The sequence below is a fragment of the Brassica oleracea genome, chromosome C6 (assembly GCF_000695525.1).
Source record: "Brassica oleracea var. oleracea cultivar TO1000 chromosome C6, BOL, whole genome shotgun sequence".
NCBI classification, from domain to species: Eukaryota; Viridiplantae; Streptophyta; class Magnoliopsida; order Brassicales; family Brassicaceae; genus Brassica; species Brassica oleracea.
This window is the reverse complement of record NC_027753.1, coordinates 28,093,304-28,112,334: the sequence shown is the minus strand read 5'-3', so window position 1 is coordinate 28,112,334 and position 19,031 is coordinate 28,093,304. Positions and strand designations below refer to the sequence as shown.

Genomic DNA, 19,031 nt, shown 5'->3' with positions numbered 1-19,031 from the left:
AAAAAAAAAAAAAAAAAAAAAAAGTCAAACGTGGCAGGTACAAATGCGACGTTTGACAAACTTTTATTCCATTGGCACTGAGCTAATTTCGACATCTTCCATTGTTTTTGACTCAATTGCCTCTATATTAGTATATTACTGCAACTTTGGATAAAATTGCCTTCGTACAGTCTGGAAACAACGAAGAAAATCTGTTTGCATCTCTTTTCTCTCTTTTTATTTGTTTTATAATATGTTATTAAAAATATTCACCCCATATTTATAATATTTATTGACTGCTTTTTTGTTATTGGTCGGAGTTTACAAAATTACCGAGTGTTCTTCCAACCCTATAAATATATGTATACTTTGCCTAAATGCTCTTAGACCAAAAAAAAAAAGTCCCAAAGAGCAAGTAAAAACAACAACATGAACACGGTCTTAAAGAAACGATCGTGCTTTAAAACAAAAGTTAAGTCCTTACGACTATTCGAATCCAGGTCATCGTTATCTTCTTCTTTTTCTTTCCCTCCAAAAAAATACGATGTCTTTTTGAGCTTCAGAGGCGCAGATACTCGCAAGAACTTCGTCAGTTTTCTGTACAAGGAGTTAGAGACCAAAGGAATTCAAACTTTCAAAGACGACAAGGCACTGGTGCGTGGCCGTCCGATTGCACCAGAGCTTGTCCAAGCCATCCAAGGGACAAGAATCGCCGTGGTGGTGGTCTCTCCGACTTACTCAGCTTCCTACTGGTGTCTTGAAGAGCTTGTTAAGATTTTGAAACTCGAGAAAAAGGGTTTGCTTATTGTGGTGCCGATTTTCTACGAGGTTGATCCTTGTCAAGTGAGGAGACAGAAGGGAGAAGTCGCGGAACAGTTCAAGAAACACAAGAAGAGATATAGCAGAGAAAGAGTCAGATCTTGGAGGAATGCGCTGACTAGGGTAACTATTCTCTCCGGCGACTGTTCTAAAAACTGGTAAAATCTCCATAAGGACCTTATTTTTATTTTATGTGTCTTCTTGTTCATTTGTAGCAATCATGGGAACAGCAAAAAAAAAAAACATTTTAGAGAAACACCATCATTGAGGCAAACACCATTGAGGAAAAAACATTTTAGAATTTGTATATTGACTATGAATAACCATATTTATAAAACTTCAAAATTCGATATTCCTTTTCCATCTTTTTTTTTAACTCTTATTTACCAAAGGTATTTTTTTTATAATCCTAAAAGATATATATAGGCCCAAATGTTGCTTTTATGTTGCATTGAGATTTAATTCACTTCATGATAACAATTTGTCGGATCTAAATTTACGGATTGGAATAATCTTTTTTTCAGCAAAGATGACGCTACGCTGGTTGATGGAATTACTAAGAGAATTTCAGAGATTTTGTCCACGGAAACACAAAGCAATGGTAATAACCTAATTGGTTTCGACAAACACATGAAGGAATTGTATCCGTTGTTGGATCTAAATTCAAACGAAGGTGTTCAAGTAAGTGGAATTTGGGGAAGAGGAAGCAATGGAATATCAGCACTCGCGAGAGGCGTTTACCAAGACATCTCACCCAAATTTGAAGCTCATTGTTTTCTCGAAGACCTCAGAAGGATCTCACTAGATTGCCAAAAATCTCATCTACAAGAAGAGCTTCTTTCCAAGATGGAAGGTCCCTGCTTGAGCACAAAGAGCTCTCGCATGTGTTTTGACGCGATCAAAGCAAGGCTAGGAAACAAGAAGGTTCTGCTTGTGGCTAACGACGTGGACAAGATCGAAAAGTTAGATGCGCTTGCTAACGAATTTAGTTGGTTTGGTCCAGGGAGTAGAATCATCATAGTCACACAAGATAAGCAATTACTTAGTTCATGGGGTGTGAAGAGTGTCTACGAAGTTGAGCTCTTGAGATGCTGTGAAGTTGGTAAGCTCTGGAGGTCTGAAGCCTTCAAGCAAAAACAAGATCCTGAGAGTTTCGAGGGGTCCATGAATCTTCCTGGTAGTAATCTCTTTTCGTCCCTTAAATATTTAATGAATTATTTGAGTGATGGAGATCAGCTTAGGGAAAGAGTAAATGAAATATTATATAGTCTTTAGATTCATTTGATTAAAAGGGAAAAGTCAAAGCCTTTATAGACACAACGTGCTTTATCTTAAAGATGTAACGCCATCATTTGGATCTGGATTTACCAGTTTTTATGTAAAACTGTTCTTTTTTTTTCCACAATGTAACTGTTCTTTATTATACACCATTTTCTTGAAGATTTTCTGTAGCTTTGATGTTTCGACATGTCCAACAAATAATTGACGAATGAGATTTACACTGGTCACAGAGCCTTAGAACATCAACAATGTTAGAGACTATAAATTTCTCAAAAATTTGAAAATGTTACTACTTATTTTTCTTCATTTTAAAATAATTGAATTACTAGATAAGTGATATGTGGAGGATAAGTATCTCACAAACAGGATAAGTATCTCACAAACATATATGAGTCTCATGTTACAAAAAACATATATGAGTCTCTCAAATATGAACATTTATATCATTTCTCCTACTTTTTTAATATTCTTATAAATTGAATTGTGAAAACTACGTAAGAGGACATCAATGTTCAAGCTATTAAATGCACCGACTCATTGACAACTAACATGTGATAAATAACTGATTTTCTTTTAAACATAAACTACATTTCTATGTGCGCTTTAAAAATACAAATTTATTTTTGGTTATTAAAACAATTATTTAATATATATTTTAAAATTTTATACATAGACTGTTTGAGCTTTGATATATATAATTGAGCTTTATTTGTTTTAAAATATGCAATGTTTTTATATTTATAGTTTGATTCATCATTCCATAATTTTGACTAGATTTTGACGTGCGGATATTTGTTTTAACTTTTAAGAACATACAATATATATATATATTATTGTACATATATATTGTTGTATTGGCATTCAATTATTATTTGTATTGAAAGTTGTTTCGTTTCTTAATATATATTATTTTTATCAGTATTGAAGTTATTTTCTATTGAATGTATTTTTAGCACATATAAAATTATTAGTAATAAAATAGGTAATTAGTTATTGTAAGTTTTATTTATTTTAAGTCAATTTTCTATTATTTGTGTACATTAATATTTAAAAATTTTAAAATGGTTATTATATATAATATAAATGGACTACTTATTTTTGGATAGGGAAAAAATGATATCTTTTAATTTTATGATATAGTAAAAATGATTTTATATTTATTTTAAATCATATTATTTGTATTAATATATATATATATATATATATATATATATATACACAACTGAGTACGGGTAAAATTGATTATTTTTTTTGCTTTTAAAAAGATTTTTAAAGATATATTGTCATTTGAAACAATTATTACTGCTGACCATATATTAAAATTTTGATTGTATATTTTAACGAATATTTTGTTAAAATTAATTAATGCTGAAAGGTGTTAAAAAATAATGCTAAAAATTAGGAATAATTAATTTTTAGTGGTATTATTCACAATTAAACTTGGGTGAAATTACCAAAAATGACTCAAAAATTGATTTTGAATACAAAATTGTATCCCAAATTTAATCAAATACAAAAATAACCTAAAAGGCTAGTGAAATTACAACAACATCCTTATGACCAAACAAAAAAATATGTATTGAGTTTTACTATTATAACTCTCCGCGTGAGAAGACTTACAAAGAAATTTAAAATAATTTAAAATTTTATAAAAAATATTTTGATAGGATCAAAATTGAAATCATGTAATAATAAACATTTCTAAATGATGTAAATTCAGTTTTACTAAAGTTGAATTATTTTCAACATAAATGAGTGAAAGTAAATTAACTCATGATAGTCATTGGTTTAGGGTTTGATAACATATGTTATAGTATTGTTGATATTTTTAAGGTTAGATTTTGAAATCTTATCTTCTTTTTAAAATTTATTTTGACATATCTTAAACACTTTCTAAGTATCTTAAAAATTTAAGAAAATGTTTTTTGCTTAGTTATTTGATTATAGGGTCTTGAAGACTCACATAAGACTTCTCCCAAGAAGTCTTCTGATATATTCTGCCTAAATTTTAGTAGAATTTAGGTTCCCACTTACATTTTAGAAGAATTTAGGTTTTCCGCCTAAATCAAATCTTGCAGAAGTCTTCTAAAAGTCTTCCAAAACTCTTCTAAAAGTATTCTAGGGGAAGTTTTCTCATGTATTAGATATTAAAAGTAATTAATAAATTTTATAAAAAAATATTTTTAAAGAGAAAAAAATCGAAATCATGCATTACTAAACATTTCTAAATGATAGAAATTTTGTTTTAATAAAATTGAATTATTTTTAATATAGATGAGTGAATATAGATTGAGTCATGATAGCCTTTGGTTTAGGGTTTGGTAATATATGTTATAATATTGTTGGTATTTTAGGGTATATTTTGAAATTTTATCTTTTTAATTTTTTTAGTTTGACATATATGTGTTTCGTGACTATCTAATAACTTGATTTAAACACTTTTTAATTTTCTTGGTTTAGGATTTAGTAACATATGTTATAATATTGTTTGTATTTAGGATTAGATTTTGGAATCTTAACTTAAAAAAAAAATTTGACCTACATTTGTTTAGTTTTGTGTATATTAAACATTTTATAAGTTGATTTTAAGCTTAATGAATTGTTATTTGCAATCTAGTTAGTTATTTTATTATGTTATGGTTTGGAAGACTTCTAGAAGACTTCTCACATATTCCCGTCTAAATTTTAGTAGAATTTAGGTTTTCCACCTAAATTTTAGCAAAATTTATGTTTCTCGCCTAAAGTGAAGTCTTTCAGAAGTCTTCCATAAATCTTCTCATGTACTTGATTTTAGGGTTTAGAAGACTTCCCAAAAATATTATGTATCGAAAATATTTAACCTAATTGGAATTTTTATCTCCATGTATAAAGAAAATTTGCACATTATCTTTCTTCTTCTCAAATGGCTGCAACAAAAATGTAATGTTTCTTACTCTAAAACTTCCCAACCTCTCTCTAATCTTTTTGAACATCAAAACACCAAACTTTAAATTCATTTCTCATTTTTTCTTATGTTTTCTCACAAATTAATCTTCTTTTTGCAGGTTTTTTATTACATGGTTCTCATCTTTCACTCATTCAAAAGTAGATCTTTAAATTTTGGATATGTATTATTGTGTGTTTTATATATTAGATTCTAAACAGATATAGATTCAACCTAGTGTGACTATTTTGTTTATTATTTTAGCATAAAATTACATTTTTGAAGTTTTTCTCTGTTTTGAAGTCATTTGAATGTTTTTGAATTCGCAGGTTTTTCAGATCTGAGACAAACTTTGAAATAATTCTCAGAAGACTCTTAGAAGATGAGAAGTCTCTTCAGAAGACTTCTAGGCAAGTCTTCTAATGCATTTTATGCTAGAAGGCTTCCCACGGAGTCTTTAGAAAGTCTTATGAAGTCTTCTTGCCAAAGTGATTTTGGATATGTATTTTATATGTTTTATATATTAAATTCTAAAAAGTTATAGATTCAACCTAATGTGATTGTTTTGTTTATCATTTAAGCGTAAAAAAAATTATTTTTGAAGCTTTCTTTCTTTTATAGTCATTTGAATGCTTTTTGAATATACAGATTTTTCAGATTTGAATCAGACTTTGGAAGATTTATGAAAAGACTTTTGAAAGATTCTCTGAAGACTCTTGGAAAACTTCTTGGAAAGCATTCTAATGTATATTATGCTAGAAAACTTCCCACGAAGTCTCCGGGAAATCTTCCAAAGTCTTTTGCCTAAAGTGGTACAAATAAATGATGTCAAGTAGAGTCTAAGCTTATCTATGTTGAAAAATGATATCTAGCTCTATTTTTAATAGTTTTGTTTATGCTCTGTTTTATGATTTGTATTTGTACTATTTTAGTTGTGAATGTTTTTTGTAATCTTGAAGAGATGTTAATTAATCAAAAGAATTTGGTTTGTTCATGTTTTGCCAAAAGCATAAAATATTTTTCCGAAGTCTGTTATTGAAGTTATTGATACAATATACCAAAAAATATTTTTAACCTTTCTATCCACTCATAACAAAACACAACACAAAAACTTAGTCAAATTTACTAAAACTAAGAGAGAATGAAGACTTCACAAGAAAACATAGTCAAATTCACAAAAGATCAAACTTCAACTTTAACCGAAAGTTGAGATTTTAAATCTCATGTAAGTTAAAAACTATATCTTATGATCAAAAAAATACATCAAACCACATGACTTGATATTCTTAAAGTTATATAACACTTTTGAAAGGTAAAAACATATCTTGAAATTACTTAACACTCTAAATTAGCTAGAAATATTACTAAACATAATAATTATCAACAAATAAGTTATGAATTTCATATATGAGTTCTAATATTGACTAATATACATGAATTAGTAAAAAATATTGAATAAATATTTTAATTGTAAAAAAATTGAAAGTTTTTTAAATATCCACGTAGAAGATTTTCTAAGCTTATTGAAGTTAATAACCCAAAATCCCAGGAATATTAAACATAGATAGCACATATTACTCGCCATAAAGCGACTGCAACCTGTCACCGGAAAACAAACACTAAGGAAAGTTGTATTCCATTCTTCAACTGCACAAGCATCTATAAACAAGAATCGCTGGAAGAATCAATTGTAATACCGCACGATTAAACGAGAAAAACAAGAAAAAAATATAAGTATACTAAGATTATTGTACTTTTTATCAGACCAATTTCCAAAAGGCGACGATGTCTTCGACCAAATAAAATCAAAGAATTCTAGAGTTTTGAGGATTGGAGATATCAGGGGAGTTTTTTTTTTTGGCTAAAGATATTAGGGGAATTGACGAGAGGAAAAGTTTAAAATAAATGAAAGAGATAATCTCCTAGATATTATTTGCAAATTGATTTGCCACATGTCCTTTGTACGATTACTTTTACAAAAAAATATATGATATGACTATTAAAATTGATGATATGACTAATAGTTAAATATGACATAGACAATTACATTTAATGTTGACATATATTTTTGGTAAACTTTATAGAATGACAATAACTGTTACATTATATTTAATGTTGATTTATATTTTCGTAGTTTTTTAGAATATGGTAATAACTCATAAATCATCACCAAAATAAATATATTCTAATATGAAATTATAAATTTCGAAATATTATTTAATTTTATTTTTATAATTTTAAAATTTTTATCACTAAATTTTTCTACAATTTTTATTTAAAAAAATACAAATTTTTAATCGTATATCATTAGTTTCTTTTAGATATCTACAAATTTTATAAATTCTATTTGGTTTTAATTTTTGATAACTATACAATTTTTATATGATTTTTTTAGTAATTTTATATAAGTTGATTTAATATATTTAACCAAAAAAGAAGATAAGAAATTTATCTAAGATTATAATTTTCAATATATACATATATATTCTTAAATATAATTTAAAATAAACAAAATGTTTTTTTCTTAATTTTATGCTTAATTAAATTAAATTTATATTAATATAATTTAAATTTAAAAAGATTTATCACTGCACATGGCTCAGGAAAATACCTAGTATTTGATTAAATGACTCAGTTGTTTTGTGTTAAAAAAAATGACTCAGTTGTTTTTAAAAGAATAAAATAAAAGATGTGGCTGGGAATTTGTTTTCGAAGAATACATCTGTAAGAAGAAATGAAACGAATGACGGTTACAAGACGGTTACTGGCGATTTTCTGGGCGATTTCCCAGATCATGTGTTTTCTCACCACGATCTTAGTGGTTGGAGTAGTTCGAGTATGTGCTTGTGGGTTTCTCGCATGTTGTACACCCACTTTGCCTTCAGTTTCCATGTTGGGAATCTTTTTCCAATGTGATGTATGCGGTTTATTGCATTCTACAAAGGCTATATATAAATGGCCATGGGAAACTGACTTACCACTGTCTAATTTTTTGAAAGTCTTATCTCTTCCTTTCATTAAGCAAACAATGACAGAAAATGTACGCCGTGCGCTTCAAGACATTGATCTAGGAAGTAATGATGCTCCCTTTGTTCTGCCCTCTGATGTTGTTTAGTCGTGCCGCTGAAGAAAATCGTTTCATTTTGGTGGGGCGTCCCTCTATGCCCAGAAAACAGAACCTGAGAGGAATCATAGCAACTATGCCTCGGATGTGGGGTCTTGATGGGTTGGTTCGTGGGCGTGTCATGGAAGGAAGACGTTTCCAATTCATCTTTCCAAGTGAAGAAGCGATGGAAACCGTGATCAGACGTGGTCCGTGGGCCTATGCTGATCGTATGCTTACCCTCCAGAAATGGACCCCGTTAATGGATATGGAGTTGCTGAACTTTATACCATTTTGGATCCAAGTTCGTGGAATTCCATTCCAGTATATGAACAGAGAAGTTGTCATCCACATTGCGAGGCTCATGGGTCAATACATCCAAGTCGATTACAATGAGGAAGCTGGTGGGCGTCTTGAGTTTGTCCGTTTCAGACTCAATTGGGATATCAGGCAACCACTTAAATTCCAACGCAACTTTCAATTCACTCCGGGAGTCAACACTTTGCTGAAATTTCACTATGAAAGACTTAGAGGTTTTTGTGAAGTCTGTGGTATGATCACGCATGATTCCGGACGTTGTCTCATCCAGAGTGGCGGCCCTGAGGAAGGTCTTGATGATGAGAATGATGAGGGTGATGATGAACAAGGTCCGGGTGATCAGCCGCATGGTAATGTTGGTGTTCCCATTGAGGAGATCAATAATGCTGATAACATCCAAGGAGTGGATGACAATGTTCCTGAGGCACCAGACGGTGTTAATGATGGTCAGGATCATATGAATGAAGCAGAAGATGGTGATGAGAAATCTGATGCTTCTTCTTATACTGATGATGAGGAGTTCTGGAACCCCTCGGGTAAAACCTCTCTGTTCTCGGAGGGATTTGAAATGGAGGAGATGTTTTCGATCACACCATTCGCTGATAGACGTGATGGACGAGAATCTCTCAAGAGGAAAGCTTGGATGGCTAATGCAGAGAACAACAAGATGATGCTGTCAAAGAAGATTACTCATATTGGAGAAACAAGCAAGGCTGGGGATGCTAAGAGGAAGAAGAAAGATTCAGTGCTTGGAGCTACAGAGGACGCTGAAGAAAAGATTCAAGAGGGAGACGGAGACAACACTTTGAGAGGCGCGGTGGGCCCTGAACCACCACTGCCCCCATGAAAGTAACCTGTTGGAACTGTCGAGGTTTAGGCAGTGACTCGACAGTTCGACGCCTTAAGGAGATCAATAGAAAGTATCTCCCGGACATCATTTGCCTGTCTGAAACCAAACAACAAGATGATCATATCAGAGATGTGGGTGCTCAGCTTGGTTTTCTTCATTCTGTCTCAGTTCCTCCACGAGGTCTTAGTGGTGGTTTAGTTATCTATTGGCATCAGCATGCACAGCTTTCAATTTTAAGTTCTTCTCCTAATCTTATCGATTGTAAAGTCAGTATTAATGGAAGCAGTTCTTTCTATTTCTCGTTTATTTATGGTCAACCAAATCAGAGTTTGCGTTCACAAGTATGGGAAAGGATAGACCGGCTTGGTATTGGAAGGAGAAACGCACCATGGATACTATTAGGTGATTTCAATGAAATCCTTGGTAATCATGAGAAGATAGGAGGAAGAGAAAGGCCAGCGATATCTTTCCAAGATTTCAGAAATATGATCAGAAACAACAACCTTCGGGATCTGAAGTCTGTTGGTAATCGATTCTCTTGGGTTGGAAAACGTGGCACGCATGACATTCAATGTTGGCTTGATAGAACAATGGCTAATAGACTATGGCTTCAAGAATTCCCGGCCTCTGAAACAGAGTTCTTGGAAATAGGTGAATCTGATCATCGCCCTCTAGTCACCTTTATCTCACATGAGAAAGAAGAACCAAAACGGGTTTTCAGATATGATAGTAGACTGCCAAACAAAGAAGGTTTCAATGAGTCAGTCTGTAGAGGATGGAAGGGTTCAGGGCAGACGCAATTGCTACAACAACCTTTAGCACAAAGACTAAGACAATGTAGAAGTCAAATCTCTATATGGAAGAAACACAACAGGAGTAACACTGAAGAACGAATACAAGTCCTAAGAGGCAGACTTGATAGAGCTATTACTACTGCTGCATCAACTCACGAGATAATTACAGTTCGAGAGGAGTTGAATCAAGCCTATATTGAGGAAGAAATCTTCTGGAAACAAAAGAGCAGGGTGATGTGGTTAAGAGCTGGTGACAAGAATACCAAATATTTTCACTCCATTGCGAAGGTGAAAAGAAATAGATTGAATCTCTCATCTATCCAGGATAGTAACGGAGTAGTCCACCGAGGTCAGAGACAAATTGCTCAAGTTGCACAAGAGTATTTTCAAAATTTATTTGGAAATTCTAACGCCAATACTTCACTCTATCCTGAAGTCTTTGGAAGCTTCCAGAGACGAGTAACTACTGAGATGAATGCTGATCTGATTAAGGAAGTCTCAGAGGAAGAAATCAGAGAGGCTATGTTTGATATTGGTGCTCACAAAACGCCTGGTCCGGATGGATTCTCAGCCGTCTTCTATCATCAATATTGGGAAGACATTAAAGAAGATATTGTTACGGAAGTTAAGGGATTTTTCCAGGAAGGTAATCTTGATCCTCAGCTGAATCATACTAATCTGTGTCTGATCCCCAAAGTCTATCCACCAACTGGAATGACTGAATTTAGACCCATTGCTCTTTGTAATGTGGCCTATAAAGTCATTTCAAAAGTTTTGGTGAATCGGTTAAAGCAACATTTAAGTGGCATGATCAGTGAAAATCAGGCTGCATTTATCCCGGGGAGAATGATCACTGATAATGTCATTATTGCGCATGAGGTCTTTCATAGCCTAAAAGCTCGGAAGCGACAATCTACTTCCTATATGGCCATCAAAACTGATATCACCAAAGCTTACGACCGGCTACAATGGGGCTTTTTGGAAGAAACTATGAAGCATGTGGGTTTTGATAGTATATGGATTGGATGGATAATGACGTGCATATCTTCTGTTACTTATTCAGTCTTGATTAATGGATCACCAGAGGGTCATATTGTTCCACAAAGAGGTATAAGACAAGGAGATCCTCTTTCTCCTTATCTCTTTAACTTGTGTGCAGAAGTATTATCTCACATGATGAATGTTGCAATGTCTGAGAGATCCTTGGGAGGCATCAAGATTTCAATCCAAGCACCGGCAGTAAACCATCTGCTATTTGCTGATGACTCTCTCTTTTTTGCTCTAGCTAATGAGAGGGCTGCAAAGAAAATGAAGAAGATATTTGAAGTTTATGAAGCAATCTCGGGTCAGGCGGTTAATCTGAATAAGTCTTCTATTACTTTTGGTTCAAGAGTCTCTCCAATTACCAAAACAAAGATGAAACACATTTTAGGCATCAACAATGATGGTGGAATGGGGAAATACTTGGGATTGCCAGAGCAGTTTGGAAGAAGAAAGAGTGAAATGTTTCATTACATCATTGAGAAGGTTAAAAAGATTACGCAAGGATGGCATCAGAAATTTCTCTCACCAGGTGGTAAAGAGATTCTGCTCAAAGCTATAGCCCTGGCTATGCCTATCTATAGTATGAATGTTTTTAAACTCACAAAAGAAATATGTGAAGAGATAAATGGAATACTAGCAAGATTCTGGTGGGGCTCAGGAGAAAAGAAAGGGATTCACTGATTTTCTTGGAAGAAGATGGGCATACCTAAAAGAGAAGGGGGATTAGGATTTCGAGATTTGGAAAATTTCAACCAAGCGTTACTTGGGAAGCAAGTTTGGAGAATTATGCAACATCCAGAGTGTCTTATGGCTAGGATTCTACGAGCTCGTTATTTCCCTGATGGAGACATACTAAATGCACGTTTACAAAAGAAAGCCTCTTATGCCTGGAAATCTCTTCTTCATGGGAGAAACTTGGTGAAACAAGGAATGAGATTTATCATTGGTAATGGTGAACTGATCAACATGTGGACTGATCCTTGGATTCCAGATCATCCACCAAGACCACCGCGTCCACTGAACCAGACAGAGGAGATATGCAAGGTTAATGAGTTCTTCTCAGCAGACCGTAACCATTGGGATGAAAGGAAACTGAGGGAGAGAATTCATCCGGAAGACGTTGATAAAATTCTGGCAATTAAGATCAGCTCCAAAGCACAACAAGATTTGATGGGTTGGCACTATAATGAAGATGGTGTCTACTTAGTCAAATCAGGATATTGGGTTAGTTCTCATCAACAAGAACAAGGTCTAATATATCAAATCCCAGGGAGTATTGTACTCAAACAAAGGATTTGGAAACTGAAATCTCCACCGAAACTACAACACTTCCTATGGCGTATACTATCTCAGTGTCTACCAGTTGGTTCTAATCTAAAGCGAAGATATGTAGTACCAGATGATGTTTGTCAAAGATGTTTCCAGCAAGAGGAATCAGAATTACATGTGTTTTTTGAATGTCCGTATGCGAAGATGATATGGAGAACTTCTGGTTTGGATAATGCAGTTATAAACAGCTCTACATCGTCTTTTGAGGATAAGATTCAAGAATGTATCAACATAGGTACATCAACAAGATTGATACATTTTCAAGATCAACCTATTTGGATACTTTGGCGATTATGGAAAAGTAGAAATATGCTGATTTTTCAACAGAAAGATATACCATGGAGGACTCTAATCCGACAAAGCAGAGAAGATGCTAAAGAATGGTTTGATACAACTCGGAACATCGATTTGTCTACTCAACAAGGGAGGAATATTTCAGCTAGGTCAAGGGATACAAGATGGGCAAAACCCCCTAGAGGATGGATGAAAATTAATGTCGATGGAAGCTTTATTAATAATACAATGAAGAGTAAAGCTGGTTGGGTATTGCGTGATTCAGAAGGAAGATATCAAGGTGGAGTTCAAGCAACTGGAAGATGTGTTAATAATGCCTTGGAAAGTGAACTACAAGCTATACTAATGGCAATGCAACATGCTTGGAGTAGAGGTCACTTAAAAATCTGCATTGAATCAGATAATCGAAAAGCTGTTGATATAATTAATGGTTTAACACTTCACTTCGATGCTTACAACTGGAAACGGGAAATACAATGGTGGAAACAACAATTTCAGACAATACAAATCCAATGGATTGGAAGAGAAGGCAACAAAGTGGCAGATAAGTTGGCAAAGCATCAGATTGAAGACAATGTATCTTTTAAATATCATTACTATGTTCCTAGATTTATAACTTCTGAGTTGCATAATGATTATGTAAACTCAATATAAACTTAATAAAGTTAGTGTTTAAAAAAAAAAAAGAAGAATACATCTGTAAGTCTGTAACTAGAATAAGAGCCATAATATTTCACCAAACCAAACAAAATAGTGTTGAGGAATTTTTTTTTTTTTTGGGTCAAATTTCTTAAGGGGTGCAACACGAGTTAGAGTTGAGGAATAAGTTTGAGTTTTCAGATGCTCAAACTGCCCTTCCCTTTGGAAATGCCTTTTGATGAAAATGATAACTCAAAAGTGCATGTTGTTTTCGTAATCAATATTCAAAGTATGTATTGTTGTAAGATAGAAGTTGAAAGTGTGTTTCCGTGTAAAGCTCTCGAAACAATAATGTACAAAAATAAGAAAAGTCTTTTTTTTTTGTGCCCAAAGTTTTCATTGATAAATTTAAATGCTAAATTCCAGACATATAGTTCAATAGGATACAAGGATAGAGACATAAGTTTGATAAAATGTTATGTAAGAAATCGAAGATGCCACAAACAATCCAATCTATAAAAGACTCAAAGTGCACTTCAAAATCCACAAATAACACACGATTAGTCACAATAGCATGTGACGTCTCAACACTTGCCAAGACCTCGACTCTCATCAGGATGAGCATTGTTGCATCTACCGGCCCCAAACGAGCCTTCACACAAAATAGCAAACGGTTTGGAAATTCATAAATTTTCCCAGTTTTGAATATCGGGAGAGTGTCACCTCTTACAAAGAGAGATTTTGGTAAAATAAATCTCTCCTTTGAAAAAGAGAAAATGGAAAACGATCTCTCTCGACCCTGACGAGAGGAGGTTTGTGTAAACTTAACCATAGAGATTAAGGTTACTGGGCTGGTTAAAACAAGCTTGTTTCTTTCTTGACTAGGATCCATTGGAGAGTTGAAGCTTGTGATTGAACTAGCAATCGATGTTTGATTACTAAGATATTTGACCTTCTGGTTGTAAGTTGATTTCAAAACGAAACACATAGAGGAGAAGGGAAAAAGCCCCGAGTTGATAAAATATTCATTCAACACAAGAGGATGAAGTGTACCAGTCTTGACTGGGTAGTAAAAGGCAGCAAAGTCAGGAGGGTCCAGCGGATCTGGCGGTGGAGGTGGCTCAGGCAACGGGAACGCAGATCTTCCCAGCAAGGGAGAACCACCAGTGAGGCGCAGGTGCACTGAAAAGCGGGAGACTAACTGCAACGGGACACTGTTCCTGGCGGCTAAGGTATGAGATCTGGCGGTTGATAGACATTTGAGTTCGAGTACCGGCACCACTGGTGGAGAAAAATGGCTCGGCTGCGACAGTAGATTCTTCTCACGGAAGAGAGAGAGAGCTGATCTATCGGGGACAGCATATCGAAAGATGAGTACAAGAGCAGCTTAACAGTCTCGCTTGAGGAAGCCATGGAAACGAGACAATGAAGGTGGAAAAGATCTCGTCGGTGTAAAAGGCCACCAACGGAAGGAGGAGCACGATTCTTCAAAAGATTTAGGAGAGATCTGAGACATATGAGCAATGCACCGATCGGAAGAGAGCCCAGGTCGGAGACAAGCCACCGGAGTTTGAAGTTCATACTGAACTTTCACCAGCGGCGCCTCGAAACCTGGGCCTGGGAGGTTTTAATATTTAGGGCGAATGAAAAAGTTTTCAATCTTATTTACGACGAAAACGGTTAAAATAAGAAAAGGAATTGATTACATCGAGGGGCACTTTTTGTCTTTTCTCTTACACTCAGAGGCACATCTTACATGTGAGACACTTTGTTGTGGGCCAGTAGTAGATTCTGGACAATTTTATCCTTAATGAACATTTTTGTGGATGGATGATGCGTGGACGGGATATATGGACATGTGATGTGTGGACAGGTGATGTGTGTACGGGTGATGTTGAGATGGTGTGTATATGAGATAGTGGTGTATAAAACGGTCATGTGTGGATGGGTTTTACATAGATGGATGAAGTTGCAGCATGATATTTTTGTCCACTCATGTTTTTGCCAAATACAATTCAAACACTCGTCCACACAATTTTTGTTGTATGTTTGTGTTACGAGAAAAAAATTAGTGGACAGGTGTTAATATTGCAGTGGATGAGATAAATTAATCTAGTGGATGAGTGTTTGAATTGTATTTATCAAAAACATAGTTAGGAAGATTATATGGAAATTTTTTTGTGGATAAAAGTGTACAATTAAAAGTTTGAGATGAAATCAAGAGGATATTTTTGCATGCCAAAGAATTTGGGGTAAAAAAAAATAAACTACAAAATATGGAGGATCTGATGTGAAAATAATATGAACTTCACCATTGTTGGCTAGTTTTCAATCTTCGACCTAGGAGAGAAGACGGCAAGTCTGTTACGGTGCACGGAGACGGCGAGCACGAGCTGAAAGCACAACACGAAGGAGGAGCTGAGCACGGCGTGAAAACTCACCGCATTGGAAGCTAAGACGGCAATCTGAGATGAGGTGACCACGGTGAAGAGGCGACTTGAGAAGAAGAGTTGGTTGCGTGACGGAGGGAGGAGAGTAGCTGAACAGCGACATAATTTTTCATGGTGGCCATCCACATCCATAACCTCTGTTGCAAAAAAAATCATCATCACAAAAACAAAAACAAAAATAAAAGGAGGAAACTTTAACTGAAACAAGAGATTGGTGTTGGAGAAAGACTTTGGACTTTTACTTTGAAGTATGGATAATATAAATCAACCATAAAGATCAAAGCTTTCAATTTCCTACCAATGGAAATCTCTCTCAAACCAACGTTCCTGACCACCACCTATGCTTCTTGTCGCTCTCTACCAACTCCACATAAAACGACTGTACTCAATGTCGCTCGATCTATCCAGTAAACATAACATTTCTTCTCCATGAACTGACTCGTTCCTCACTCACCACCACCATGCCCGAGTTTGAATCCACAATCCATCCCGTTTCTCCTCAAAACTCATCTTCTCCATTATCTTTCTCTTTCCATGGACAGACTTGTTCCTCATTCGTCGCATCATGACATCTCGAGTTACCGGAATCACCACAAAAGTCAGAGAATTTACAGATCTAAGATACAAGACCTTCTTTCTCCTCCGGAGTTCCATTGATTGGGTTAGGGATTTGGCTCCATCGACGATAGATAGAGAGGTTTCATCGGTGGGGTTAGGAATTTCATGGACAAGAAGATTACGGATTTCGACGAGAGGATTGTGGTTTGTGAGATTTTATTATAAAAAAAAATATTATTGATTAGTTATCAAAAAAGAAGTAACGAGAGAGAAGGTAAAGAGAGAGACAATAAGGGTATTGGAGTTTTTAGACACACAAAATGTGTGTGACAAGTTCAATGTGTCTTAAAGTGTAAATGGAAACTCATAAAGTGTTTGTAAGTGTAAAAATTTCACATATGTTACTGCGTTACACTCTCAGTGACTGCATGACAATATGGCATTAAAAGTGGTTTAAATTTTTAACGACAATTATATTTAGCAAACCTATTATATTAACTAAAAGGTGCTTTAAATTATCCAGATCTCCAGTGTTTGTGACGTTGTATTATTAGACAAATTAAATTATTACTGTTTCAGGATGGCTATTATTTTGTTATTTAGTACATGTCTCTGTAAAGGTAAAACAATTCTGTGGCGATTCAGAATAACTCGGGTTTTTACTTTTTAAGCGTCAACGTCACGGTGTCAAGTAGGACCGGGATGGGGTACGTGAAGGGCCATGCCTTCGAAAAGATTTCCGGCCATAGAAATAGGATTGACCTCATTATACCATTTCTATGATTAACTTCATAAGAATTGGCTTCATTATCTCCTTCTCAGCGCCTGCTCTTGGGGAGGGCCGAAGGTGCAAATGCACTAGGTCTCTTTTTTGTGGAAATTTTTCTTTTAAAAAATTAAGGTCCTAACTTATGAAAAACCATATATATTAAGGTCCTAATCTGTAAATTAAAAGAATAAAACTGTAATTTTGGGGAAAACATTTGTTGAGCACAGAACCCATAAAAATTTAAGACGGCCTGCTCCTTCTATGTTTTTGTAATCCACTTTTTTTTCTTTCTACACTATTGAATTTATTAGAATCCCTCCTAGGTATAATTTAAAAATTAATTCTACATGTACAGTGGAATTTATAAAATTAGGTTCAATCATTTTAACATTGGTGTATTATGCTTACAAATTATAACAAATACTAGTATTACCTCCCGTGCTATGCACGGGTAATTGTCACTGTTTTCCAAATTATACAATTATAAAATTGTAATGACTATCAAAATATTAAAATACATTATTATTTTAGACACATATTTTCTAAATCTATCACACTGCCACATAAACTTAGAAGTAGTTGCATTTACATAAAGCGATTATAAACACTAAAACTGTTTTTGTGATTCTTTTGAGATATATATACATCATGCATGTTTGAAAATTTGTTTTATACAAAAAAAATTGAGATATGTACCTACTTAAAATATGGTATGAAATATTAAATTTGAACATTTTGTTTTACTCTTGTAAATAATACTTTTAAAAATATAAATCTCTTTACTTTAATGTCATAAACATAAACAGTAAAATTATTGACCAAAAAGAAAAATAAAGATAATAGAAAAATAAAAATTGAAAATGTTTTTTTATCTGAAACCCACCAGAAATGTTTTTTAAGGGCTAAACCAACAGAAACATAAAAAAAAAAAAACAATAGAAGAATCAAAGAAGACTAAACCTACCAAATGAACATTAACATACTTAGTTTTACGCTAGTAATTGAGCATCACACATGGAAAATATATAAAGACTAATAACTATAGTACCATTAAAGTACATTATCCATGGAAAGTTGGTCTTAAAATTTACTAAGAAAAGTTAGAAAACATAATGAATCACTAAAAATGTTTTTTTTCTATAGAATTGCATGTTGTGGGAGTAAGATTAGTTGTTAAATATATAAAGATTATAGATTTCATATAACATATTTAATATATAAATGTATGTAAAATGTGATTAAATCTCATAAATGAATATTTACCTACACACACTTTCATATTGAAATATTTATTTGCAGAAAACTTCACTGGTAAGATTACTATACTTAACAAAATGTAAAATAATATATACATAAATACTAAGTAAATAAAATGGATTTTCTCTCCCGATAGAGCTTCACATTTGTATTAGTAGAAATTACTCACACTCTCTTTTCTCTAACTCCCTTTAATTTTTTCATCAGTTTATGTTTCACAAAGCTTGAATTCTATATCCTTGCTACATAAGCAGTGTATAAAAAGCTGATATTAATCTATTCAAACAAAATTTAATTATTATAATTTTACCTTTTTTCTGAGTGAAATTGAGAATAACTTTTTTTTTGTTGAAAATAACATCTGATGGTAATACTCTGTGAAACAAAGCTCTGATTTTCCACCATTTATATTCTGATAAAATTGTCTACTTGAATCATACATATAGAATCATAGGAAATTGTTTTCATAAAAAGAGTGGAATGAATTTGAATAAAGATCTCTTCCAGATTAAAAACTTATAGAAAACGATAATGGCATTTATTCAGGAAAAGAAAAAGGAGAAAGAAAATATAGAAAATAACTGTTGATTGAATGTTTGTAATAAAAAAAACAGTTGAGTTAGG

At 33.6% G+C, this 19,031-nt stretch overlaps 1 protein-coding gene across 1 annotated transcript; it reads left to right on the top strand.

Annotated features, from left to right (window-relative positions):
- The first annotated feature begins 350 nt into the window (after window positions 1-350).
- On the top strand, window positions 351-2,238 carry LOC106296619 (TMV resistance protein N-like). The gene is made up of 2 exons (XM_013732796.1): window positions 351-956; window positions 1,323-2,238. Exons 1-2 carry the CDS (start codon window positions 409-411, stop codon window positions 2,071-2,073), a joined length of 1,299 nt encoding a protein of 432 aa, XP_013588250.1. The 5' UTR covers window positions 351-408; the 3' UTR covers window positions 2,074-2,238.
- The last annotated feature ends 16,793 nt before the right edge of the window (window positions 2,239-19,031 follow it).